The sequence below is a fragment of the Euleptes europaea genome, chromosome 8 (genome assembly GCF_029931775.1).
Source record: "Euleptes europaea isolate rEulEur1 chromosome 8, rEulEur1.hap1, whole genome shotgun sequence".
NCBI classification, from domain to species: Eukaryota; Metazoa; Chordata; class Lepidosauria; order Squamata; family Sphaerodactylidae; genus Euleptes; species Euleptes europaea.
Window position 1 is genome coordinate 41,068,560 of NC_079319.1, and position 27,875 is coordinate 41,096,434.

Genomic DNA, 27,875 nt, shown 5'->3' on the forward strand with positions numbered 1-27,875 from the left:
CATTTATCATATTACTCCTCTACATGTCTAATGACTGAATCTTCCACTAAAATGAGAATCTCCTAGCCTGGTACCCATGGTATACCCCTGGCAGAAGAAGGTACTGAGTTCTAACCAGAAAGGCAAGTCTTGCTAAGGAACAGTTTTCCTCTTTCCATAGTATGTTGCCATACTGAACTCCAAAACCCCACATTCTTCAAAAATAATAGCTATATCCTAGGAGCAAGACCTCTTTATATATTGCTGGTCTTCTAGGTACCCCTCTACCTTTCCCAGCTACTCCTGATCATCCACCGTAGTCTCAAATAACAAATCTGTCAATTTTTAAAATTTATTTTATTTGTTATTTATAGTCCGCCTCCCTCATTTGGGCTCAAGCCAGAAAACAGAGTGTATGTTGATACAATCAACAAGATGAGACATTCAATAAACAATGTAATAGGATTTGGGTGGGTTGCAGAACCAACCAGAAGTCTAAAATAGAACTGAAGAAAATCATAAGTGTTAACATGACACATTAAATGATGCAAAATTACATAATAGGATCCAACCCATAGCAAACTATACACAGTAGTACAGACCACAGTCCCCAATAATTTATCCAAGTAACTTCATAAAGCCTTTTGTACAGTGCTACCCTATTGCCTGAGTAGAAAAGGCTCTTGAATAATTCAGTTTTGCATAGTTTCCAGAAAGCCAGGAAAGTGGGAGCCTTCCTGACCTCCTCCAGCAGGCCATTCCACAAGGGGGGGGGGCACAACAGAGAAGTCACATGTACGGGCATTTATTGATTTGCCCATCTGCAGGTTCGCACCTGCAGAAGGCCCTGCTCGGATGAGCAACGCTGTCATGGTGGAGCACAGGGGGAGAGACCGTTTCACAGATATGAGGATCCAAGGCCATGAAGGACTTAGTGTATAACAACCAATACTTTAAGTTAAGCCAGGTAACTGATGGACAGCCAGTGGAGTGACTGTAGAAGAGACTGTATGCTCCATCTAGCTCTCAATAGTAGCTGAGCTGTGGCATTCTGCACTAACTGGAGTTTTCAAATTGACTTTGAGGGGAGAGCAATGTACAGTGCGTTACAGTAGTCTAGTCTTGATGTCACCATGGCTTGCATCCAGGTGGCCAATTATCCTTCTCAAGGTAAGGGGCTATTTTTCGAGCTAGGCTGAATTGGAAGAATTTTTGCAACTGTATTAACTTTCTTCTCCGGTAATAATGTTAAGCGCCTCCCAAGGCTCTTAACTGATTCAGCAAGTGTCAGCTGAACCACATCGAAAGTGGGGAGTGTAATGTCCTTCAAGACTTCGGTCTTTCCAGAGTTTAGTTTCAATTTAACCACAGCAGCCAGGCAGCAGTTCAGATCTCCACCAACAGTAATAACACTTCTTTTCTTAGCCACTGTCACTGCTGCCTCAGAGGTCTTAGTGAGATCTGTCAGATTCAGTATGAGTTCTCCACCAGTGTCATTGTACACATCTCACCCTTTTTAGATCACCCAGCTCCATGGTAAACCAGGGAGCTGGCTTTCGACCCAAGGGCAGGAGAGATCGTTGAGGGGTGATCTTTTTAATAGATTCAAGGAGTTTCCAATTCCACGCCTCTACTGCAACCTCTTCCTGTAACATCTCATGCAGTTTTGTGCCTTAGTGATCTGGTATTACATAGTGTTAAGTATACAAGTGGAGCTAATAAGGTCTCTTGCCTCAACAACACTTGGGAGGATACAGAGGTTAGGTAGGCAGCAAGCTTCCTTACCACAGAAATTCTTTGATGCATACCGCTCCCACTTGCACTGAAATACGGATACAGAAACTGATACAATAGAACAGGGTGTGGCGTGTTGATGTCACCATTGTTCAATAGGTGTAATTCTATGTCAGTAACCATTTATGTAACTGCTGAAACACTCTTTCCAGGAGAGGCAAACCAGTCATTGTGCATCCCCAGACTAAGAGCCTTGTCCTTTAAAATGTATCGCTGGTCCCCTTTACCTTCCAAGATTCAAGGTGGTTCACAAAGTAGCAGAAGAAGGTTCAGCTGTGAAGGTGTTAATTAGCATCGTCTAGTAGGTACTGTTCTATATTGGAGTTGCTCTTGTGAGGTATATGGCTGATGTGGCTTTTCCTCTCTATATACTCAGATCTCCAGTTGTTTGGCTACAATGGCAGGGCCCCAGCTGTACGCCCCAGGCTGAGAGCCCTCATATTCTTGCCCTTCAGCTTGTGCCAAGAGGGTCACGCCTTTTCTGCAGGCCTGTTGAGCTGGGAGCTCATTGAGACTAAGCACACACCTACAACTTCTGAACACTAGGTAAAAAGTCATATATACCAACATAGGCAGACCTTCATCTCTTCCACTGTTTCTTAAAGAGACATGCTCACAGTAAGTGCAAACAAGTATAAACAAATTACTGATGTGACAATGTATAATGCAGGTAAGTATAGCAAATATTATATACACTGATCTAAGCACCATCATTTGTGTCCTGTATCAATATATATAAGTCCAAAATTCAAATCTACAAAGCATGTCCCAAATAGCGTCTGAGATGCCCGGCGCTGCGGAAGAGAAGGGTAGCCGAAGATTGGAAGACGGTCCTCTAGAATTTTCCATTTCGGTGACCATCTTCAGTTCCATTCCTCTTTCTGCTTACTTATAATTCCAGTACAGCATACAGCTTACATCTATTCCACATAGCTTCTCCCAAGTTCCAATAACTGATACCCATACATTCACTTCCTGGCAGGGTTACCAACCTCTGGGTGGGGCCAGGAGTTTCCCCAAAATTACTACTAATATCCAGCGATCAGTTCACCTGGAGTAAATTGCAGCTTTTGAGGGTGGACTCTTTAATATATCATAGAATCAAAGAAAAATGGGAGTCAGAGCATCCACCCTCTGTAGCCCTTTAGAGCAAGGGTCCCCAGCATGGTGCCCATGGGCATCTGCCAAGTGTTTTTAGAAAGCGTGCAGAGCCAGGTAAGGCTTTGGGACAAGCTACCACCAGAGTACAAAGATCTTCAATGTGTAACTGAAGGTAAGCTGCAGCAGTCATTTTATGGCTGGCTCTGCCCTATCTCCTTTCGCAGTTATTTTGTGGCAGCCACATCTGCAACACTGCGTTGGAATTCCAAAGGTACCCACAGACTTAGAAAGGGTGAGGACCCCTTGCTTTACTTTATGGCATGCAGTTCAGACCAGGAGAAAACGATTGTCACTTTTATTGACACTAAAGACCAAAGGTCAGTTTGGGATTGAGAGAACGATGGAACTGCTTTTGGCTGGCATCCTCCTAGGGGTGTTGTGAGTGGATTTCTCTCTTTAATAGCAAGGAAAGCCTGAAGAGGATTTTTTAAAGGTTATTTCAGGTTGAGCGGAACATAGCTGGATATCAGCCACTTATACCAGCACAATATTTGGGATCAAAGCGATATGACATACAAATGCATGCAGAAGCCTCTAAGTCATGTACAGAGGAAGAAAAAGGGAGGGGGAAGTGACATGAGGCATATAATTTAAATTTAAAACTCAATTTGGTGGGAAGAAGTGACCTCACAGAAAGGGGAGGTGGTGAACAAGCTCCCCCTTGATGTGGATATGACATTACATCCCCAAACTCTACCGTCTCCTGGCACTTCTCCCAAATACCCAGGAATTTCTCATGCCAGAGAGCTGAATGGTAGAAGCTAGAAGAGGGCTCTGATTTATTACTAAAGAGGAACCATTTTCTTCTTTCCACAGAATGTTACGTTACTGTAGTCTAAACCGTCATAGTTGTTGTCATAGGAGTGGGTAGGAGATTAGTTGCAAGTGTTCAGACCACCCCTAAGCAGAGTCAACAGCCACCACGTGGCAGCCCACTTAGTTCCATTCAAGATCCACTATAACTCATCTAGCTGCCAAGTTGTGCACCACTGTGATAGCCAAATACGCTGCTAGCCCTATTGAGACTGTATGAGAGTTTCTGTCAAAAAAACTACGAATTTACACAAAAATTGTCTTTTCTATTTTCATGTGCTATGGTTAGGAAACTCAAACGCCCTCTGCTGTTTCAGAGGCAGCAGAAGGGCTATGGGGAAGCACCCAGATCACAATGCTTCACTGTATTCAGTTTTTAATATATCACTTAAAATGAAGACAGGAATTCAAGAGGAGCAGAAATCCTCACCTCCCATGCAAGCCCCATAGCCCCCCCCCCATGCTCTCTGATTGTCTCTTCCACACAACTACCTGGTCTTCCCTACCTCCTTTTCCCCCTTGTGTAGCTGCTTGGCAGTCTATCCAGCTGCACTCCCCCACCCATCTGCTTATTCCTCTGTCTGCTCAGACTTTCCTCTCTGCCCACTCTTATCAACCCCAATTGTTTCTTTCTGATCTGTGTTCTCTTCCTTCCTCCTCCTGCCCATTCCACCTTTCCAGTCTTACTACCCACAGTAAAGGTGCAAGGAAGTCAAGTCATAGCTAGCTCCAGCTTCTCATTGTTGCTTCTTTGAGGTGGCTAGAGCCATCACATTTTTACATGGCATTCTGGTTTGCTCCAGGGACCCAATATGCCACTCCTATTTTTTGTGGTCTATACATGTGCAGACACTGCTTTTAAACACTTCAGGTTTTTCTGCAAACATGGGATTTCCCTCAGGATTTGTAGAAACCTAGCCACTGAGGTTCCTGTTGAATTTTTAACTGGGCGTGTAACACATACAGTGATTAAAACAAGAACTCTATCCAGGACTAAATCTAATTGACAAACGATGATCGTGGACAGAATTCGTTTGGAAAGCACATTCAGCTAGTCAACTAGCTAGTATAATCACTGTATCCCACTGACTCTCCGGTACTGCATCCCTGTCAGTCTTGTAGGACTTTCTCTGATAAAGCCAGCATTGGACACATTGAACAAAAATAATGAAATGCAAGCAAGATCTTTGGAATGTTTTTTCCACTGATAATGCACAGCAAATTAGGAGTGGATATACACATATGAAGCTCCTATCCAAAGCATGATTTTACGTATACAAGGCATCATTGAAAAGTCTGATATATGCGGCAGTTTGAAATGATTTAAAATAAAGGTAATTTAAATAACCATAAACAAAGACAGATTTAAAGAAATGTTTCCACTCTTTAGAAACTTCCAAATAAAAGTACATACAACCAGTTGCTATTACCATAAAAACCCAATTTAAAACTGCTACAATTTCAAAAAATAATAAATGATTGCTGCTTATTTGTAGATAATGATACTTAGGACTAAGGGTGTGTATTTGGCTAAAGCCGACCCAGAAAAAACCCCCAAAAAGGGGAGCCGAGAAAGCAGATCCTAAATAATGCTGACTTTTCACGGCATTATTCAGGGCCGCTTTGGCACTACCGCCATTTTCTCTCCACCCCCCCTTATTTATCTGAGTCAGGTCACCACTGCCTGCCGGCTCTGCACTCCAAGTGGAGATTGGAGCTGGCAAGAGCGGTGGATCTGAAGGCCCCAGTTCAAATCCCTGCTGCCTGCCGGCTTCGACCTCCACATAGAGGTTGGAGTCGGCAAGCAGCAGCAATCAGAAAACCCCAGCATTCAGATTCCCGCTGCCTGCTGGCTTTGAGCTGAATGGTAGAAGCTTGTGTTCAGTGTACAGATCCCTGCTTTCTGCCATCTTTGACCTCCACATGAAGGTCGGTGACAGCAAGCAGTGGTGAACAATCTGAAGACCCCAGCACTCAGATCCCCGTTGCTTGCTGGCTTCAACATTCACATGGAGGTCGGAGCCGGCAAGCAGCGATACACTGGCGGCCTCAGTGGTGGAGAAGTGAACACTGGATTCCCTAGAGCCTAGCATTCAGCTCTTTGCCATATATTTTTCAGGTTCTGGTTTAATAAACCTAAAATTCCTAAATTTTTCAAAAAAAACTGAATCAATTATATTTGGCTTTTTGGATTTTTTGAAAAATTCCAGGTTTATTAAACCTGAACCCGAAAAATACTGGGAGGAAAGATGCACAGCCCTACTTAGGACCTCAAATACAGTTTACTTTCTGACCCATTGACATGGCAGATTTTTGTAGGCCGGACTCTTGGAATCAACACTGAAGGGTGCTTCTTTTTGCTATACTGTTTTCCATTTTAGTATGCCCCTTTTTAACTGCCTTGCCCTACAAACAATAATTAATCTCAAAAAGGCCAAGGGCTGGTGGTACTTATTGATCTGATCATTGTTCTTCAAGAAATAGAAGGAAAATGTTTGGTAAGTACATGCTTACAAACGTATAATTATGAGTATTGAGCCAATTGCAAAGATCAGGAACTTCCTAGACATAAACTAAAAATACAAGGTCGCCCACCTAGGTCAGTTGATGACATACCCAATGTCCCTGAACTCCAGAATAATTTCATAAGTGCATGAACTACACTGCTATATAACTGATGACATTGCTTTTCCCATAGCTCTCTCTTGACAAAGATGATCCACGGTTCAAAAGAGGGTTATTAGTTCCATTTTGAGAGACTCCAATTAAATCTGAATTTATTGCAAAGATATAACCAGAATAAGTTTAAAAGATAAGTTTTTTGGGGTAGAACTAACAATTCTGATTTAAATAAAATCCACATCAAAAATAATTTAAAATCCACCTTGTAAGGTGGCCAACTGGAAATACATCACAACTTTTTTGATTTGCTGCAATATTTAACAAGGTAAACTAAAGAGTAAACTAACTACAATTGACTTATAAAAGAAGGAGTTTGTCAATCCACAGAATGATTCTGATGGGAAAGTATCTGTTCCAGAGAAGCCTACTGGAATCTTTCAGTTCCAAGTGATTCATTTAAACACATATAAACTTCAGGGGCTTCCACTGTTATTTTAGAAAGCAAGTCTCTTACAGCTTCTCAAAAGGTTACATATATAAATAGAGGTTTTAGACCCAGAGGGGCTCTAAAATTCAGCATCTTTGGCAAACTATAGTAGTCTTTTACTATAATCCTATGCTGAACTACTCTGATCTAAACTCTTTGGCTACAGTGGGCTTAGACTAGAACTGGGTTCCCCAATGTAGTACCTATAGGCACCATGGTGTCCACCAGTACCTCCCCTGGCACCCCTTTTTTTAGTAAGTGGGCAGGGCTTTTTGAAGGCGGGGCTTCTCCCTAGGTGCAACAGCTGCAGCTACCAGGAGAATGAGGAGAACTAGTGAGCATCCAGACTTGTGATTTCCTTCTTACTGTTACCCCTTTTCTTTCTCCCTTCCTTTCCCGGGGTTTCCCTTCATTTCTTTTTATTCCCCTTCTGCAATTTTTTTTTGCAAAATGAGAAAAGAGGTACTGTGTTTGGCTCTGCTTCCTGTGGCAGGGAGGCTTCCAACTATTGTTTTACCTCCACTCTTCCTTGGCTTAACAAAATTAAATAATTCGTTCTGAGCCCAGATGAAAAACCCTGAATCTGAAAGATTAAATAAGTAGCAAACAAAGTTTCACAGACATTGCATGGTAGCAAGCACACGTGGCTTTGACTTAAATCCTGTTTTGTACCAAATCACCTACTGGAGGATTCCACACCTTTCAGTTCCATTTATACAAAAACAATACCTCTTTCATCCACGGGCAGGGGAAGCCATAGTTCTTTACGTGCCAGTGCCACAAACAAACCATACAATCACAATATATATAAGCATGAATACAGAATTGTTTTAAGAATAATAACCTTACAATAATTATACTTTCAACAGTATTTTACTTACCTGAAGGACAGGCACTTTCTGTGGTGTGTTCTGTGGTGATGGATGAAGCTGCGCCCAAGGCTGATGATGGGGATGTGGTGGTGGTGAAGACTGATGATGAATGCCTGGATGAGGCGGCATGGGAGGACATGTTGGCATTTGCTGTTGAAAAGATGACTGACTGGGATGCTGCTGACCAGATATCAGTCGTTCTTGTATTGCTTGTGGATCAGCAAGGCCAACTCCTGGACAGCCATTTGGTCTCATGTGACCACTCATTTCCCGTGGTGCTGAAGACATACCCATGAATGGCCGATTCTGTTGTATATTCCGAGGACCCATACTCCTCTGTCCAATTCCCATGGCACCAGGTGGCTGGTGAGATGGCTGAGGATGGGGCATATTTGGATAACTGCCAACTTCCATTGGTATTCCAGCACTACCAGGCCTAACCTGTGGAGGAGGGGTACCTGCTGGATTACTCATTGCTTTCATAGGTGACATGGGAGGTGGAGAAGCATAGGTTCCCTGAGGCTGTGAAGGGTGCATAGCTTGTGTGTTCATTTGGTTAAGTGAGCCACTAGGATGAAGGGGCTGCTGGTGCATTAGTCCTTGACCACTAGTAGAAGGAAACCCTACAGCATTTGGGTACCTTGGTACAGACTGATTCATTGGAGTGTTATTTGTAAGGCCTAAATTCTGATTTATCCCTGTATTGTTTACTAATCCCTGATTTAGGTTACTGTAAGGATAACGAGAATACTGCCCTGAGTTGTTTATAGTAGGTGAAGATACTGTCTGGCCCCGAGAACTAAAATTAAGTGTTTGTGGCCTAACAGCACCCTGCTGAGGAGGATTAGGGGAGAATCTGGGATTGTGGGCTACTGATTCTCCATGGAGAGCAGTGGGGGGATGGTGGTGAAATTGCTGCACTGAATGTCGTAAAGAAGGCCCCATGCTTGGATTCTGTTGGGGCACATGAGACATATGGCCAGGTCCTGAGGTGGCAATAAAAGGATTTCCCTGATTAAGACTTTCCTGGCTTTGAGAAAACTGGTTCATCCTCTGCTGTTGTGGTTGACTATGCTGTTGCATTGAGAAGTCACCACGAGCCATGTAATTTCCCATCTGCTGTATGTGCTGAGGATGTCCTTGTCCAGGAGGTCCTGATGGCGTTGGTGCTGGCTGCTGAGCAGGTGGGGGTTGCTGCTGCTGGTATGGTGCTCTTATCTGGTCTGGCACTTGAACTGCCCGTGGCCCCCACATGGAACTACCATCGACAAAGGGTTGTCCATGCCTTTCATTCTGCATACCAGGATATACTCCCATCTGACTACCAGTTCCCCCACCATGAGGAACTGGAGGATTATGATACTGTGAGTGAGGAGATGCTATACCATTCCCAGGAGCATTACTCATCATTCTATTGGGCTGATCCATTAGGTGCAATTTCTGCTGTTCATACTGATTATAGTGATCAAAGTGGGACAACTTTGCTTGATTTTGACTAGCTGGAGGATGGTGAAGGGGGGACTGTAAAGTGGCAAATCCTTGATCAATGGGCATTTGCTGCCCCATAGGATTTACTGTGTTTTCAGGATATCCACATTCCCCCAGGCCTTCCAGGCCTTCACTGAAAATATTTCCATCTTCTCCAAACAGACTCATCATTCCTGGATCTGCCATCTTTGTTGCAGCATGCAGTGTTTCAGAAATACAACCAGAATACTAGTCTGTGCTTCACCTCACTGAGGTGTTTGTCTTCAAAGCCTTTAATCCTCAACTAATCGCCTTCATGTCATTCCATATTTCCTTAATTCTTCTGGACCACGGAGTGTCAGGCAAATTCTTGTTACCAGTCCTAAAAAAGAAAAATTTAAAAATTAGGTTGAAAATAAAATGCAAGCTCTATTAAAATACAATTTTTCCCATGTCCAAGATCAGCTCATTTCAACTCTTGAGCCTTTTAAATGTTTCATTTTAAGAAATATTCATTTGCAGCTTTATTATAAGAAACCAGAAAGCAAGGAAACAGTAACCTTAAATTAATCTATTCACGATACTTCCTTGTGTTCCATTCTTGGATGGAAAAGAACAAAAGAACACAACAGGCAGCTGAAGCAGCTGCCACAGCAGGCAGGCAAATGTATGAATATAGTCAAGCAGCCCATCTGCTGAACTAAAACCCTGAAAATGCTCTAGTTACCAACAGCATGTCCTTAACCTTATTCCCTTGAGCGGAGTAATCAGATGAGTGAACAAGCGGCGGCAGCTAGGGCTACGATGAGCTAAGTCAGTCACACACCTAGTTTAACGTTCTTTTCTTCCAGTATTCAAAAGTCCTGCTGCACATTTAACTAATATGTATTTACACAAAAAGTAAGAGATACCTAATAGATATGCAAATAAGCTGCAAACTGGATACTGACTTTTATAATGGAACACAAACTAACTAAACAAATAAATCTAATTATTGATTTTGAAGGAAAGTTTCATTTAGCAACGCAGAGAGAAATGGAGATTTCTTTGAACTAGGCCTCCCCTGCCAAGTACCCCCCCAAAAGGGAAAAAACATACATAAATATGCTTTTAAAAGGAGGAAATGGGGGGTAGAGAACTACAGATTAGTTAGTTTAAGCCCTTTTTAATGAGCAGTCTGCTGAAAGTGGGATGATTACTTGTTCGAAATAACCTCATACTTACTAGTAATCCAGTTTCATTCTTGGTAGATGGTGGGGTTGCAGTACTATGTAGTGGATCTAATTCTGAGCATGGCCCTAGATTAGGAATGTTAAATCCACAGAGAAGGCAGATTTTTCTACAAACCTAGGAGTTCCCCTCAGGTTTGCACAAAAATGTGGATGGGGGAAAGGTGACAGGAATTTTTAAATTATTTTTTTTTACCTTACAGAGGGGGGGGGGAAAGCAGAGATCTCACAACACTGCATCACAAGATCTCATCTGCCATTTTAAGCGTACTTTTAACAACCACATATAAAAGCAAAGACAGCAGGAATGGCAGGGAGGCACCACTACTGGGCGAACCAGGAGGACGAACCACGACAGCCACCAGAGCGAGCAAAGCAGTGACTGTAAAGGTGGCAAGAAGGTGGGGGGAGGATGGCAGAGGTGCTGCTGCTAGGTGAGCCAGGAAGATGTTGGCAAGGCAGAGGGTAAGACAGAAGGGAAAGAAGGAATAGGCAGCAGCCAGGGTGCGGGTGGGGTGGGGGGGGAGGCCAGTGATGGAAGGGCAGAAAAAGCCAGCTGAAAGCAGCCAGGAGAAGTGCCAATACCTTCTCCTATCCCACCCATTGTCACTCTGATCCATCTCTGCCAGAAAGAGGGCGTGTTGACAAGCAATGGGGGATGGGAGTAGGCAGAGGCAGCACAAGGGCTGTTTTGCTGCTGTTGTTTTCTCTTTCATTCCCTCCTTACCCCCCACATACACACATTAAAGAAAGCAGGCAAGTGGAAGAGGGGTGACCAGAAGTAGACAGCAGCTTCACTGCCCCAGTATGCACCAGTAAGGAGAAGGCAGGAACTTACTTCTATTCCCCAATGAGTATCTCTTGGATACCTGCCTATATTACACTAATGCCATCAAGATTTTTTATCTAATCTGACATGAGACTAAGGCCTAGTTCTCACTGAGGTGTTAAGCCTGCTTCTGGGCTGTACCACTTCATTGGGTACTCACATGGGTACTACTACACAGTCCCTCTCCACATACTCAGTTAGCATGTCAAGGAAGCAGCTAGGCTGTAAGCCTTCTCCCAAATATTCTAGTTTACAGCAAGTTTGAAACAGTCCCGTTTAGATGCATGTTTACCAACCAAGTGATAATTATGCATATGAAAGACCAGGCTGAAGAGAGTTACAGCAGAAAAGAACTAACCATCCATGGGAAATACCCATTAAAGGACCAAACTGGAAAGCAATGAAATTTTGGCTGCTTCAGGCACTGATGTCAGAACTGAACAGGATCTCAAAAAGTGCAGGGACGGGGACCCCTAGCTGCAATGCATCAGTTTGAGAAAGTCAGTATCCACAACCATTTTGCAGGCCTCATAATTTCCCACTGCTCTGACCTACTGTTTGAGAACTTAGACACTAGAGGTGATATTAAGCAAGTCATTCTCCCCATTCAGCACTGAAATATGAGAATGAATACTATCAGCTTCTTTTACAGGGTTGCTTTAAGCATGAGATATTGTACATGAAGGACTTTGAACACTCAAAAGTTACTATTCACAAGAAGAGGGGGCAAATGGCAAACTGAATGACTTATATCACATTCAAAATAATGCCTCAGAGCCAACATTGAGATGAGGAAATGAAACCCTGCACTTTGTAATGTTTGAGTGCTCAGGTTTTCACAAATCACTGAGTCATTTAAAACAAGCTGATACAACGACAGCTTCAAAAATGAAGTTTTCTTATAGCAGGACTTCAGTTTTAATACTGTTTAATGAGACATTCTCAAGTTATTAGAAATGTATGAAATTCTAATTTCAGTAACTATATTTACTCAGAGTATAAAGGCAACTCAAACTTCACTCAGCAAACTACGCTGCTGTGTTTATGCCAGCATTTCACTGATGTTTCCTATAAAAATATGGACAAGGTAACATGTCTTTAAACACATGTTAACATGTCTAAGAGCTCCAGGTCAGCCAAGCTTACAGACACATGTACATGAACCTTTAAAGACACATGTATAGTGTCAACACTTTACATATTTGCCACAGGCAACACAGTAATAATGGTATATGCACCTTAGTGGGGTATACAGCATAAAATGTGGAACTACCATAAGCAGAACAAGAATTGCAGCATTGATGAGTAAGAAAATACAAGTTCTTAAACAATGTAGCTTGAGCTCCATGAACACTAATTGTATCCAATGACCAATTTTTTAAATGTTTCTGCTTTGAAGAAATTCAAGGACGGTTTAGAAGTACATCCTTTTTTTTGTACAATGAAGACAACAGCCCCCCCCCACACACAAATAAAGCATTGCAAAGCAACTTACATTTTAGTTTGTTTGCTAAAATGGAGGTTTTAGTAATAGGATTTATAGTAAAATAGTACTGAGTACATTAAGTACAAAATTAAGACAGTGTTGGAGGGAAAAGGCACTTGGTTCAGACCCAGCAGCAAACCATGTTTTGTCACTATGTAAATTAGTCTGGAAGATCCTTTAGATAGTGTCTTTCCTCTCTCTCCTTGTGTATGGAAAGGTAACTAGTCATTTCTGGATTCTCAGCAAACCATAGTGTGATATGCTTGAACCATGAAAATTTGGTTGAGTCTTGACCTATATTCCAGACCTCCAAATGGGCAAAAAACTACTGTTTGGAATCTTGGTTTATAGAGCGAGCTACACCACAGATTGAAGAAGAGGTTGGTTTTTATACCCCACTTTTCTCTACTGAAAGGAGTCTCAATCACCTTCCCTCCCCCCGTCCCACAACAGGCACCTTGTGAAGTAGGTGAGGCTGAGGGAGTTCTGAGAGAACTGTGACTAGCCCATGATCACCCAGCAGGCTGCATGTGGAGGAGTGGGGAATCGAATCTGGTTTCCAGATTAGAGTCTGCCACTCATGTAGAGGAGCAGTGAATCAAACCTGGTTCTCCAGAATAGAGTCTGCCACTCTTAACCACTACACCACACTGGCTTTGGATGTGACAACTGACTACCAAGAGGCATCATTTTGCTGCAGACACTGGAAGAAACATGTAATCCTAAAGATCCCTTACACAAGCATGAAATTACAGTTTGTCTTTATATTTGAACCAAACCTGCAAACCAGTACTATTAAGCAACCTTCATCGGTTCTCAATCTGCTTGCAAGGTCAATTCAAGGTGCCAGTTCTTTCCCTTTACTACTTTAGATTATTATTTACATCTTGTCTTTCTTTCACTGTTGAATGCAAGGCAGTATACATAGGAGGGCTCCCTTCTGAGCATTGATCAGACCTACAACTGCTTAGCTTTAAGAAGCCCAAATTTTACTATTTTATTTTTTGGCAATCCTAATTGAGATTTTAAATTGTTTTTTTTTAAATAATCATTGTTTTATTTACATGATAAGCCTCCTTGAGTTCTGCAAAGCAGAAACATGGCTAACGAATGTTTCAAATAAATACATAAATAAAGTCACTTATTGGGACTATTTTAATGTGCTTAGAAAGTGATTTTATTGTGATGGTTATCTGATCATTAGGAGTACTGTTTTAATGGGCATTTTAATTGTCTGATTTATGCTTACTGATTGACTGAGAACTTTTTTTAAATCATACCGGTAATCTGCCTTGGGTCAGAGTGAGAAAGGTAGACTATCAATGAAAATAATGAAAGTAATAAAAAAGTTACATTTCTATTTTTATAATTAAAGATTGTAAACTGCCCTCAACAGTGAAGGCAGTACATAAATTTTAAATAAATACTAGATGCTTGGAGAAACTTTGATTCAAAACTCACAATTCCACTTCATTATCTTAGTGAAGTCCATGTAAAGCTATATATGTCATGTTGGTTTCTGCAAAAATTGACCATCCAATGCGGTAGTATGTTCTGAGTCATCTTCTCTTAAAGTCCTATATGAATAAAAATACAGAAACTGTTTATTTTGTAACTACTAAACATCTTCATAATGTTTAGGGTAGCTTGTAGATTTGGGGGGTGTTATCAATTATTTTATATTTTTTTAAAATCTGGTCATTAATTTCCTCTCTATCTGATGGAGTTTTGACTCTCAAAAATGTATACCCGAGAAAACATGTTGGTCTTTGAGATGTAAAGGTAAAGGTCCCCTGTGCAAGCACCAGGTCATTCCTGACCCATGGGGTGACGTCACATCCCGACATTTACTAGGCAGACTTTGTTTACGGGGTAATTTGCCAGTGCCTTGCCCAGTCATCTTCCCTTTACCCCGAGCAAGCTGGGTACTCATTTCACCAACCTCGGAAGGATGGAAGGCTGAGCCAACCTTGAGCCGGCTACCTGAAACCGACTTCTGTCGGGATCAAACTCAGGTCGTGAGCAGAGCTTGGACTGCAGTACTGCAGCTTAACACTCTGCGCCATGGGGCTCCTTCTTTGAGATACTACTGGACTCAAATCTTACTTTTCTACTGAACACCAACATGGCTACCCACCTAAAACTAACTCTGGATAGATTGTACCTGAACAGAGGCAGCTGAAGGCACAGAATTTTCAGAACAGCTGGCAGCTTATTCTTGGCAAACAGGTGATTCCCGAATCACCAGCTCATGGATTGGTGAGTGCCACACATTTAGTAGTCATGTTTTCCAAACTGGGAACATGAGAGGACACTCAAATGGTTGCTAGCCCAGGGATTTCTTGTGTGCAGCCTCAAGAACAGAGTATGCTTAAAACAAGACTACATTCTGGTGATAGAGCTCAGGTCTATTTGTTCTCTGCATCCAGAAAACGACAGAAAAAAGACTAGTTAGCAGGAGTAGGGTGAACACTTATCTGGCCATCTGAGAGCAATTGTTAGTCACCACATGTGACGTGGTGAGTAGCTATTTGCAATTCTACATTATAGAGACATTCTAGGAAGACACGTGAAACTAAGCTGGAAGCAGCACTTAAGTGTTATTTTTTTCCAGTACAAGAAAAAACAATGATTAGGCATCTTTGGATTGACAGGTGTCAATATGTTATGTGAAACAGCAAATTAAGAATGACTAGAAATATCAAGCTTGTTCAGTAGTTCAATAACTCTTTCATACTTCCTTGAACAGCAAGACTTAGAAAGCAGAGGCTTAACCACTACTCTACAGTCATAAAACTGTTCAGAAGAGACTAATTTATTTTACTTGGTTTAACACAACATCATATGAAAGTTAGTAATTTAATAAATCTTACTATTTCAGCCTACTGATCAAATGAATATGCAATATTCTGTTTTTAAAAGACCACATTAAAATGGAGTGGGATTGCAGGAAAAGCTATACCACCACCACCCACCACCATCAAAAACTCCCAGCAACTGCACTGTCATATAAAGTTGACACTATATCAATGGTCATTTCAAGAGTTAAGATTAGTGACTACATACTGAGGCAGTAAAAAAACACCAGGCACAACTTACTGGTTTTATTACAGGTCACAGTTTTTGTACATGCACTGCATTTGTCACCTGGTAATTTCCTCCTACTTCTTGTTTAAAGATAAAATAGAAGAACAATAATCTTCACATTCTAGGGAAAAAACTGAGGTTGTTCTGGCTTCACCATATTACCGAGGGGCCTCTCCTCAAACAAGCTTCTCTTGTGCACACTATGAACATTCATTTTCAAGCTTGGCAGAGCTGCAGCTGAAAATAATTTATCTGTTCTCTCTGCAAGAGCACCACATATGTGATGGGGAGGGAAACATATCCATCATGAATAAACTTGAGCACAAAGACAAGCTGAGTGTCACAGGATACAAAAGGGCAGAGGTCACAACAGTAAGCTGGAGGCTTTCCACTGCGCTGTGGCTGCTAATGCATGGCTGCTTCATTCAGTTCCCATCATGCAAAACAGAAGCATTAAGCATAACCATTGTAAAATAAACACTAAATTTGACAAAACTGTAATAAATTAGAATACGCAGAGCCCACGCCACAGCTAAGGTATACAAGAGTTTTCACCATGTGTTCATCTACATAGTTAATATATCCTGCATACTGGCTATTTCTTTCTGAGGCGTGGTTATGGAGTTTATCAATTAACATTGGTACTCATGCAATACACATCCAAAATATCTACTGTCATCTAAATTTTGAGGAAACAAAAACCTGTACTTCACCTTTGTTATTAAAAAAGTGAATACTATGAACAAAGCATCTTTTAATATGCTCGTTAAAGTTTATATGTTTTGAAATTTATTTACTTCCTTTAGACCCTGCCTTTTTGTCTAACAGGGATCCAAAGCAGCTTACCAAAGCAGCCTCTCCTCCATTTTATCCTCACAACTACCCTGTGAGGTAGAGTAGGCTGACTGTGTGTGCCTGGCCCAAGGCCACCAAGCAAGTTTCCATGTTACAGAAATAATTTTCCTGTACAACAAGTTTCCTAAATATCAGATTAACAAAATATATTTGCATGAAAACCACATATCCTCACACTTCAATGTACCAGTACATTTTATAGGACTGCCCCAACATTTTGTGATTTTACAGCTCTGTCTCCAGGGCTTCTGAACTTTTCCAAATAATAAAACTGGTATAACTTGAACCTTAAGAAAGCCACCATATTTTTTATGAAAGAGAACATGGTATTTATTAACTGCGTGAAGAGGACAGAGGAACACTTTGGTTCATATTCCTTTCTGCCACGAAAGCCTATGAAAATTCATAAAGCCTTAGAATACAAAAATGTAACATGGATTAATTAACACAGGAGAATCCTCTCCCTCCTACTAACAGAAGACTTCACGTTAACACATTGTTCTGTGAAAGATGACTACATGCAGCTTCAAGACCATGCCCATTTACAGGAAGTGCATATTAATATTAAATAACCACATGAACAGCAACCTATGTCTCTAGATGCACAACTAGTTGGACAAGCTACAACACTTTTTAGATACCATCTTAGGGCAAATCTGTGGATACACGGAGTTCATGAAGACACTTAGCCATGCATAGTTACACATACACACACTATTTTTTTTTCTTAATCCAAGAATTGACATCTTTGTGTACTGACTTCTTTTAGCCAACCAAAACAGCATAGAAGCTTTTAAGGCCTCTTTTTAAGGCTTTCCTTTGGGGGGAGGGGGAAATCGCTCAGGCCATAAACTTAAGGACTCATTTCCAGCACCCTGTATAGAAAGCTTTGCAGAATTCAGTGGACATTTTATTTATTTACTTCATTTGCACCTACCTTTCTCCCTAATGTAGACACAAAGTGCTTACCGCTTTACCATTCTCCTCTCCTCCATTTTATCCTCACAACAACCCTGTGAGGTAGGTCAGGCTGAGAGAGCATGACTGGTCCAAGGTCATCCAGCAAGCTTCCATGGCATGAGTGGGGATTTGAACCCGGGTCTCTCAGATACCAGTAACCAACAGTGGATTTCAAGTAGGATGTACAAAAATAAGCACTCAAGTGAATGGATCAGCTTTTTAAGTCAGGCCATCACTAAAAAGTATTATGCCATTGCTTTAACTAACAACTGTAAAAAATAGTTATTGACATTAAATACACTGAAGATTGCAGCATCTTCTGAACATGGCAAGATGGAAGCAAGGCAAATTGGTCTACCCTATAGAGGTCAATGCCTGTATTTAAGATACATAACAGTAGGTCTATGTTTATAAGAATATCACGGAAGACTGAATTTTGTGTTATATTATTAATATAAAAATCCAGATAATGAACTGATTAAAAGTCTGCACACAGAGCATAAACTAGCTTTCTAACAAATCCAGAGTATATTTATTTATTTAATTTATTATTTCAATTTAATACCCTGCTCTCCTTGGCCAGAACCGGGCTCAGAGCAGCTTACAACGAAATAGTATCCCATTTAGTCAATAAAAACCATTAAAATAGCATTTTTAAAAGCCCTATAAAAATTATGTAAACTAGATATCTTAAACTTACTTATGGCGCCTCTAAAGTGTAAAATATAAATTACAACTAGGTGAGCAGATGGAGCTAAAATCCCAGTTTGATATAGGAAAGTATAACAGCGGTGAGGGTTAGGGAGGCCAGCAATCATATATGGGAAACCGTAGCTGGCCTCAACCATAAGCCTGGTAGAAGTGATAGGGCAAGGTCAATGTGTGTTCTCAGAAATGCACAACCTGCAGTTATAGTTGACAGGGTATACAGGGATTTGGGGGTGAAAACACATTTTGAGGATCTCTCTTACAAACAAAGAGTACCCTTCTAAGCAAGGCTAACTGTGCTAAGATTTTAACTCTAAAGCGCTCCTTAAAGAGGAAGATATGAAAGCTCAGAAATGCCTATGAAGAGCTGTATTATGATAAGCCTATCTTCATGAGCATCATAGATACTTCACTGGGAAGTGTTTTATAAAGCACACTATAGCTCCTCTGCTGGCCAAGAATGATTCAATTTCTAAATTTTCACAGTCTTATCAAATTCCATACAAGTTAAATGCAATGACAGTATTATCTTTTCCAAAACACACACAGCAAAAACTTGAAATGAATCAATATTGAAATAAGCCACTAAAGCACACATGCCACTGACACAGCACCATCAAAAACCGTATTATAGCTCTATCCTCCATGAAAAGCAGTGCTTATCACCAATGTCCTTTACTACTTCTAGTGCCACCTGCTAAGCAAAAACAATGTGTTGCCTGTCACATTATACTCCACTACGGAAGTTAAAACAAGAAATGTGAAAGTAAAAAAAAAAAAGCCTGCCAATAGTTATATTCTTGGATTGAGCAACTGTTACTAGAAACGTTTGCACCAACAACTTGTAGAGTATCACTTGGCACCCAGGGATCTTCAAAAGCCTGCCAATGATCTCATATCTACACTAAGAGATACACTGGCCCTTTAAACTAACTTCTACTGCAGGCAGGCAGAAAATTTTGTATCATTAGCTATAGATGTGCCTAACTTCTGACATAGATGTGCCTAATTTCAAAATAAGATGTTGACTGATCAGCCATGAGGAAATGTTATCTGTCACCATAACTATTTAAATTGCTTTACTAAAGTATGCACATGGCTTTAATTTGCTCATATATTTTAAACCACCATCTCTCTCTAGTCATAAGGACTTTATTATTCAAGCATACCAGGGTCTAGTGTGAACAAATGCATCTGAAAGCACTGAAGGAAACAATGCCATACAGTCCACCTTTCAAAGCAGCCATTTTCTCCAGGGGAACTGATCTTGGTCACCTGGAGATCAGTTGTAATAGCAGGAGATCTCCAAGTACTACCTGGAGGCTGGCAACCCTAAGTACCGTGGCGAGCAAATGCATCTTACAAGCCGGACATGATAGGAATAACTATGAGAGAGAAGGAAACATCTCTAATTCTGTAATCCGAGTCCTAATGCATTGTACATTGGTCATTTAATGCTATCTGATTGCATGATTTTATACACTGTAACTCACCTTGAGTCTCAGCGAGAAAGGCGGCCAATAAAGTAAATAAAATAAAATTACTCATCCTCCATGAATCCACTTTAAAAACCTCTAAGCTAAAGGCCACCACTACATCTTGTAGTAGAGTGTTCTATACATTACAGCAGTTTTAGGATATTTTTTCTGGCCACCTGAGCTCATACAATCAATTAATAATTTATTACAGTTGAGGACCATCATGAGCTTATGGTCAAGCAGCTTTATATGGGGATTTCTGAAAGGGAAGGAAGTATCCCCCCTTCTATACCATTCACAATTTTGTCGATTTCTAATCACATAATCATATTTTCTAAACAAGCTCTTCCCTTTCTTTGCAGGTAGGCTCTACTACCTATGCTTAAGCAAGTCTTAAAGTAGTTATGCTCTTAATATGATAACATTCAATCATGGCAAATGTTATCTTTGGGTCATTAATATGCTCCCCTCTCAAAATGGCAGTCATTATAGCAGCTAATATACATTGCTCTGACTGCAATCCTAAAAACACTTTGCTGGTGTTTTCACTGAATAAAACAGGATGTATTTGTGATCAGATCTGTATAGGATTACTTCCAAAATAATCAATAACTGGGTCAAACATCAATGCCCATTCATGCACAAACAGTAGCAACAGCTTTCTTGGATAATTGGATCATTGCTGGAACTAGCTAAAATCAAAAGATCCCTGAACAGAAGCTCATTAGCAGGCTACATAGCAGGATGAAGTGCTAAAATACAAATCAAAACTAGAACACAAGAACAAGGAAGCCCAAACCAACAGTTGAAAATAGTCAGTGACTAGAGAGTGCTGACACAGCAACTATCAGAGTTTGAAAAATCACTCAGTACTCAAATCTGCCTGACCTGGATAACCCAGGATAGCGCAATCTTGTCAGATCTTGGAAGCTAAGCATGGTTGGCCCAGGTTAGTATTTGGAGGGAGACCACCAAGGAATATCAGTGTTGCTGCGTTGAGGCAGGCAATAGAGAACCACTTCTGAATATCTCTTGCCTTGAAAACCCTACGGAGTCACCGTAACTTGGTTGCAACTTGACAGAAACCCCCCTCAAATCTATCCTACATAAAACAGAATACCACAATAACCAAGTTTTAAATGCAGTCTAAAACAGCCACATGGAAGGATAACTCAGCTCCAGGGGAATTCATTGTAAAGGAGTAGAACTGGGTTATGGTTTCTGATATGAATATAAAACATGAAAATATAGCTACCAACTCACTGACCAAAGAAAAGTTCCAAACTAAAGGAAAAGGTGTGTGAAAATGAGTGTGGCAAGAGATAGGATTTATTTAAAGTTTTAATATACCCCCTCATTTCTTGTGAACAAACCCATGAGAATTCTGTTCCAAGTCCCAACAAAGAAAAATTCAAGGAGTACAAATTGTCGTCAGAGAGTGGGGAAGTGAAAAACATGATTTCTCATATATGAAGTCCTATCCTCTGGAGAGGCAGAACATTGCCCTCCCACTTGAGTCTCAACTTATTTCCACTGTACTACTAGGGTGAACTTGCCTAGTAGTATCTAGTATGTCTCCCACATATAGCTTGTCCAGAACAATGGATGCATAACTTCCTGTAACTGACAGTCAAGGGACAGTTGCCTGCAGTGCTTCTCTAGTCTAAACAATATTACAAGCAAGAATGTCTGCTTTATCCAGTGGAGGAAGGAAAGCATTCTAGAGCCTACGGGATTATGATACAGTAGTATCTTCCTTGATGGTCTTACAGGTGAAAGTTCTACGCTTGTATTTACATTCTTTGCAGGACCCTCCTGGCAAAGGCTGTTTCAGTAGAAGAAAAATCTCCACTTTGTAACACTTTGTGAGTGAATGAATGGATGCCCAGGTAGTTGCCCTGCAAATCTCATCTAGAGAAGCTCTTCCCACAAATACTGTTGATCAACTTAGGTTGGGGGTTACTGCCTGGCCTGGTTTTTCAGTGGCTCTGTATTTTTTTAAATTCTACTGCTGCCATCTTGTTTTATTTATTGCTAGAAAGTATTATTTTAAATATGTTTTAACCTATGTTTTATATTAAATGTTGTGACCCGCTCTGAGCCTAGCTTGCCGGGAATGAGGGAAGGATATAAAATGTGAGGAAATAAATATAAAAAATTATGCAGCTGCCATAACAAATGTGACCTTATTCCTTGAGAGGGAATTGTTACCTATGGTCCTGTAGTCCGTATCTACTGAGTCTATCGTCCATCTAGAGCACTGGTTCCCAACCAGGGGTCCATGGACCCCCAGGGGTCCACGAGAACTAAATTAAGGTCCACAAAACAAAGTTATAAACCCATAATAAATTAATATTTTCAATTAAAAGTTATCTATTATAAAAATATATATTCAAATATTATTCTAAGTTTAATGTTTAACTAACAGTTATGATTAAAGTTTATTTTCAAATTATCAGAATTTTTATTTTGAACCTTGGGGTCCCTACACCGAACAAAAAAGTCCTAGTGGTCCCTGGTCAAAAAAAGGTTGGAAACCACTGATCTAGAGAATGTGGTCTTGGATACGAATTTTGCTTTTTTACCCTTGGTTATTATACCAAAGTAGAACTCAAGATCTAGCCTGGCATCTAACCTGGACCAATTTCTTTCCTCTGTATGAGTTAGATTAAGGCAAAAGGAGGGGAGGACCACCTGCTGAGACATGTGAAACAATGAGCTAATTTTAAGAATAAAGGATTTTTGTAAGGTTCTTGGTTGACAAAATCCCTGTCATCCAACTTGGAGGCCAAATGGAGAGCAGTACCTAAAATGTCAGAAATGCCTGCTTGTCCTTCTGTTATAGTTTCAGAATGACCTCAGTGTGGTATAATGCCATATAGTTCACCATCAAAAGCAGGGCAACTGGTCACTTGTAGTGCTGGGAGATCTCCAGGCCTTACCTGGAGGTTGGTAACCCTACCACTAAAGCAAAAGTTAACCTACCACACATTTGAAATCTAATTTTTCACCTGGAGTTTGCAGGTTAAGTCCTACTAGTAGAAGATGTAACACCACAAATTCCCAGAAATTTCACTTTTTGTTATTTTTAAAAAATGCTTCACAAATACAACTATTATAATGATAAAACTGGAAATATTTACTGCTTTTAATAGTTCTTTGGCACACAGAGACTCCAATTAATTTCTCACGTCTATCCCCAGAATATTTCACAGTACTAATTGTATGCTTGGCACCAAAATGCTAAGCCTAATCCTATCCATCAAAATCACACCTTCATGTGCACATCCCTACATGACCTTGTTACCTTCTCAAACCAAGGTCCAAAATGGTCCCTTAATATTACCCTACATCACTCAAAAATAAGCCTACAAATAAGTCCACTTCTTGAAGATCCTCCAACAGAAGTAGGGAGCCATGTTCTCTGGGGGAAACTGAACAGTTCTTTTCTGAAATACTCTTTTAGAAAAAAGTCAAGTTCTAGAGTTGGGGTGTTATAGCCCATCCAGTCCAAGCCACTGCTCAGTGTAGGAAATGTGGCATGGAAGAGGCACTCCCAGAAGGTGACTGGTTTCATTGTTGAACTGCTTTTACTGTTAGGAGGTTCCTCCTAACGTTCAGCTGAAATCTGCTTTCCTGTAACATAAGCAAATAAAATCTAGTGCTTAGCCAAAAACTAATCTTCCATCTTACAACTCTTTGAATAGCACAATAATCTCCCTTCACTGTTCACTTCCACAGGCCAAACATACTCCATTCCTTCAACTTTTCTAAGTAATATTTGTTTTTCAGACTTTTATTCCTTTGGCTTCTATAAATATGCCAAATAGTACAATTTTATATGCTACATTGTAGAGAATGCAATGTGGCATTAAATCTGTAGAGGCAGTCAAGCTTTGATAGAAAATTATTGTGTATGTTTCAATTGTTCTCTACATCTCCCTTTTTTATGAAAAAAAGTTTTCCCATGGCTCCAAAAATTCTAGAAATTTTACATCTCGAGTGGTATCAAGTACCAATAAATCACAGAACTCTAGTCTCAGAACATTAAAAAACAAACAAAGCCACAGGCAAAAAGTGCAGTTTGTATAGAAGAATGCCAGCTGTAATGTAGCTGGTATCAGATTTTAACTGATACATCAAAATCTGAAAATATTTGCATTATACTTGTTGAACTACATGGACACAAATGCAACAGTACTGTTAATTCCTTTAAACCAAGCTAGCATTTCCTTCTAGATTCTTCTGCCATGTTAGAGATTAAATTTTCCCTTCCCAATACATTATTCTGATTTTTAAGAAGAGATCTCCAGGGATAAGAGAGGGATGTAAGAATTCTGTATAGTTTCAACAGAGATAATGGGGAAGTATCATATGGGTTTAATAAGAGGAGCTCCTGCAAATGTGGTGAGATCAGATCATTTTAGAAGGAAGAGAATCTAAAGGGCTTGTGTATATACATATGTGTCAAAATTGGGCTAATATAGTAAATATAAGGATTTATTAATACCCCATTTCCCTCCCCAATAGAGACCCCATACTGGTCTCCTCTCCTCTAGTTTATCCTTACAACTGTGTGAGGTTAAGTTCCACTGGTCACACACTCTTAGCCTAAGGTTGCCCAATGACATATACTGAGGATGGTTAAGATTAACAGCCATTTTAGATACCAAATTTAATAATGATCATATATAACAAATAACATATGCATGATAGCACTTGGCCATCCCCCAAAGCAAGTTCTGCATTATATTTGTTTCTGCATTTTGCAGGTGCGTGGATTGTTACACTTTGCTGGCGCTCAAAATATTTACAAGCAGTAAGATACCACAGACCAGTGGGCAATAACACTTTATATTAGGGTATGAACATCATTTAATTAAACTGATAACGGCCACATGTTGTTTCAACCTAGATCAAACTGGTCATGGTGCTAAATACCTGGCAGATAGCTTCCAATTTCTGTGGTATAACATTTCACAGATGCCATTTTGCTCTTTTCAGTGAATCCGTATAAGGCAGGGACCCCAGATACTCCTATGCTGAACCTGTTTTACAACACTGCAAAAGACTGTTTTATTAATGGGTTCAGTCTACGCTGGTAGTGAGAACTGGAGCTGCTATTACTACTGAACAGGTAGAGTTAAAAATTTATAGTTCCATGCCATCTGGGCCATCTTAAGTTTCGATTCATAGTCACCAGTCAAGATCTATGAATTCTCAAGAACTTAAATGGAAGCCAGCCAGCCAAGTTAAAAAAATAAACATGAAGTTAGCACAAAAATTAATGCCTTTGACAAGAAATGAAGATGGATCTATTTGGTACATATCAAGTGGCAGAAAAGTTTGGTACGCATTTTAAAAACATTGCTAAATAATTTAGCAACTATATTAAAAATAGTCTTCAAGGAATACATTGAAAGACTAACAGAAGACAGCAGTCTTTACTTCCTTTCTTTAAAAAGACATGGGCTGCTATATGAGCCTCAAGGAGAAGGAATACCTGCTCTTAATGGATGCTTGACTAGCATTTTTCATGGGATTCTGGTTTAGCTGGCCCACTACTAGCCTACTCATCCAAAACAAGCTATACATAATTTTATTATTAATAAAAGCAGGGTCAAAGGTCAACCATGACTGCAGTACCAAGCTGAATTCAAAGAGCTTGTTTTGGCATTCCAACAGTTCTCATCACTGTACTATCGACATTGTGGGGTTCTGGTGAAATGAAACTTTATCACAGGTATCTGTGTAAAAATTTACAATTCTGCAAGGTTAATGTTTAAATTACACTCTGCAAATGCTCAAAGGCTAAACTGTCTTTTCAGGTAGTCAAAAGGCTGAAAAAAAATCTCCCCCCCCCTTTTTATTCCTTCCAAATTCTAGCCTGCAAAGGTAGCAAGATGTCAATTCATATGTTAATAGACACAGCCAAGAAAACAAGAGACATGCTGGATACTGCCAGAATCATCTAGGAGTTGTGTGTGTGAGTTTTATCTGGTGGTTTTCTACCAGGTAAAAATGGAAGAGGTCTGTTGGCTACATATTATAATCTCTGTCCTTACAGACACAAAAAATCAGAGCAGAGCAGATGGTCAGAAATGGAGAAGGCCAACAAGATAGCTGAGAAAGGTAAATATATGAACAGAGCATGAACAAGAAATCTGAAAACTTTAAGAGTGTTCTTTCTACTTTTTAAATTACCATAAGGGATAAGTTTCAGACCTAAGGAGAGGATTGCATTCAATGCTATTTTATTTTCGTTTGCTCAGGTATTATTCTATTGTAGCTCAACAGTATAATCTCTTTTTGTAACCAATGATTGCTGATACAGTTAAAGGTCATTATTTCTTTTTTCTAAAGTTGGTGTTAAGGTGATCCTTGCACTCACATAAAACCTAACTCAGCTCATGCTTACCAAGATACAAAAGGAAAGACATACCTGCTTATCTCTGAATTATTCTTAAAAAAATTAGATTCCCAAGGTTTTCCCCACTTCCTTGGCAGTTTGGAATAACAAGACAATTCTGAATTGGAAGAAAAGTTTCTTAAAACACAGGAAAAGTGCATCTTGTTGCAGGTCACCAAATAAATATACCCTGATTACTGGTCTGCTGATAGCAGTGAACAGGAATCCTAGATGTACTTGAGGCTTGTGGAAAAGGTAAATGCCTCACTAAGGTCTAGTAACATGAAACCAGGGCCAGCTGAATAAATTCCACATCCCCCGTGGTACAAGGTACCTGCAGTAACCGCTTTACCCCAAGGGCAAAGTCCTTGAAACTTATTGTTGCTTTGTTAGCTATCTTGAGTCCATAAATAAATTGAGATTTTTGCATGCCTAACAGCAAGTTCTTTACCATCCTAATAGATTTGCTTAGTCATCTTATGGCCTTTTATCAGAATATATGCTGAGAAACAGTCTCCAGCCGCAAAAAGATGACTGGAAGCAACAGGTGTGACATATTCAACACTCAAATCCAAGATGTATTTTTGCATCTAGAGGGTGCTGCCATGTTTATGAGACAGAGGGTCTCTTACTTGTGTTGACCTTTAAAATTAAAATATATGCCACCAAAAACAGAATGATGGGGCCGGTAGGAGTTGGAGGTCTGAAGCAGGAGTGGAGAATCAGCAAAAATCTCGCTCATGCCACATTCATGGAATCCTCTGTGGGATTCAACTATTAGTTAACAGCTTAGGCAAGCTCGAATTATGTACCAGGACATTCAAGAGAACCTCTTTTTATTTTTATGGAACACCCCTGAGGTCTCACAGTAACTTCACAGCTGGAGCTGCATTAAATCACAACTGGAAAACCTGCAGTATCTATGTAATGAAGCTAAACGTTGAAATGCTTGGCAGTTTATGTTTGCTCTAATAAATCCCCTAAATGAAGTTTGTTTTAGGTGAGGTAGCCTAAGTCCATCGGTCTTCTGAATGAACAACAACATTCTAGGTTCAGAACACTGAAGCTGAGGACAGCATGGGTAACGAGAGTACAACTACCACTGCCTGTTTCCCCACTTGGGCTGGGGAGAATGGCACACCAAAATTGAAGACTTGATACAAGTGTGAATTTCATTTTAGACCCAAGTTTGATTCTGGATATAAAGTTAATATGGTTAACTATCTGGTGATAATGATAAGGCACCTTAAGCCTTCAATGACTGTCAGACAAAATGGATAAGAGTAAAAAAAAAGTGAGCCTCAGTTTGTGTGTGTGTGTGTGTGTGTGTGTGTGTGTGTGTGTGTGTGTGTGTGTAAAGTGCCGTTACGGCGACCCCTTTTGGGGTTTTCATGGCAAGAGACTAACAGAGGTGGTTTGCCAGTGCCTTCCTCTACACAGCAACCAGTTTAGGCAGTGACAATGATGTTTAATGGCAGGAGGTCTGATTTGGTTGTTGGTGGGTCACTAATGTTTAGCTCAAGTTACTCTATGACCATTTGTTGCTTTTTATCACCTTTGATCAATATATCAGTTGCGGCTACTCCTACAAAAGGATGACCTATTATTTGTCAACCCAGCTCTACTGCTGTAGTTTATA

The 27,875-nt window shown here is 40.3% G+C and overlaps 1 protein-coding gene across 3 annotated transcripts in view; it reads right to left on the reverse strand.

Moving 5' to 3' along the window:
* CHD7 (chromodomain helicase DNA binding protein 7) overlaps positions 1 to 27,875 on the reverse strand; it is a 190,723-nt gene that overhangs the window by 141,134 nt on the left and 21,714 nt on the right. For all 3 annotated transcript variants that reach the window (XM_056854270.1, XM_056854271.1, XM_056854268.1), the window contains one exon: positions 7,738 to 9,577. In XM_056854270.1, coding sequence (XP_056710248.1) covers positions 7,738 to 9,402 — 1,665 coding nt within the window. In that variant the 5' untranslated portion in view covers positions 9,403 to 9,577. The remainder of the gene's footprint in view (positions 1 to 7,737; positions 9,578 to 27,875) is intronic.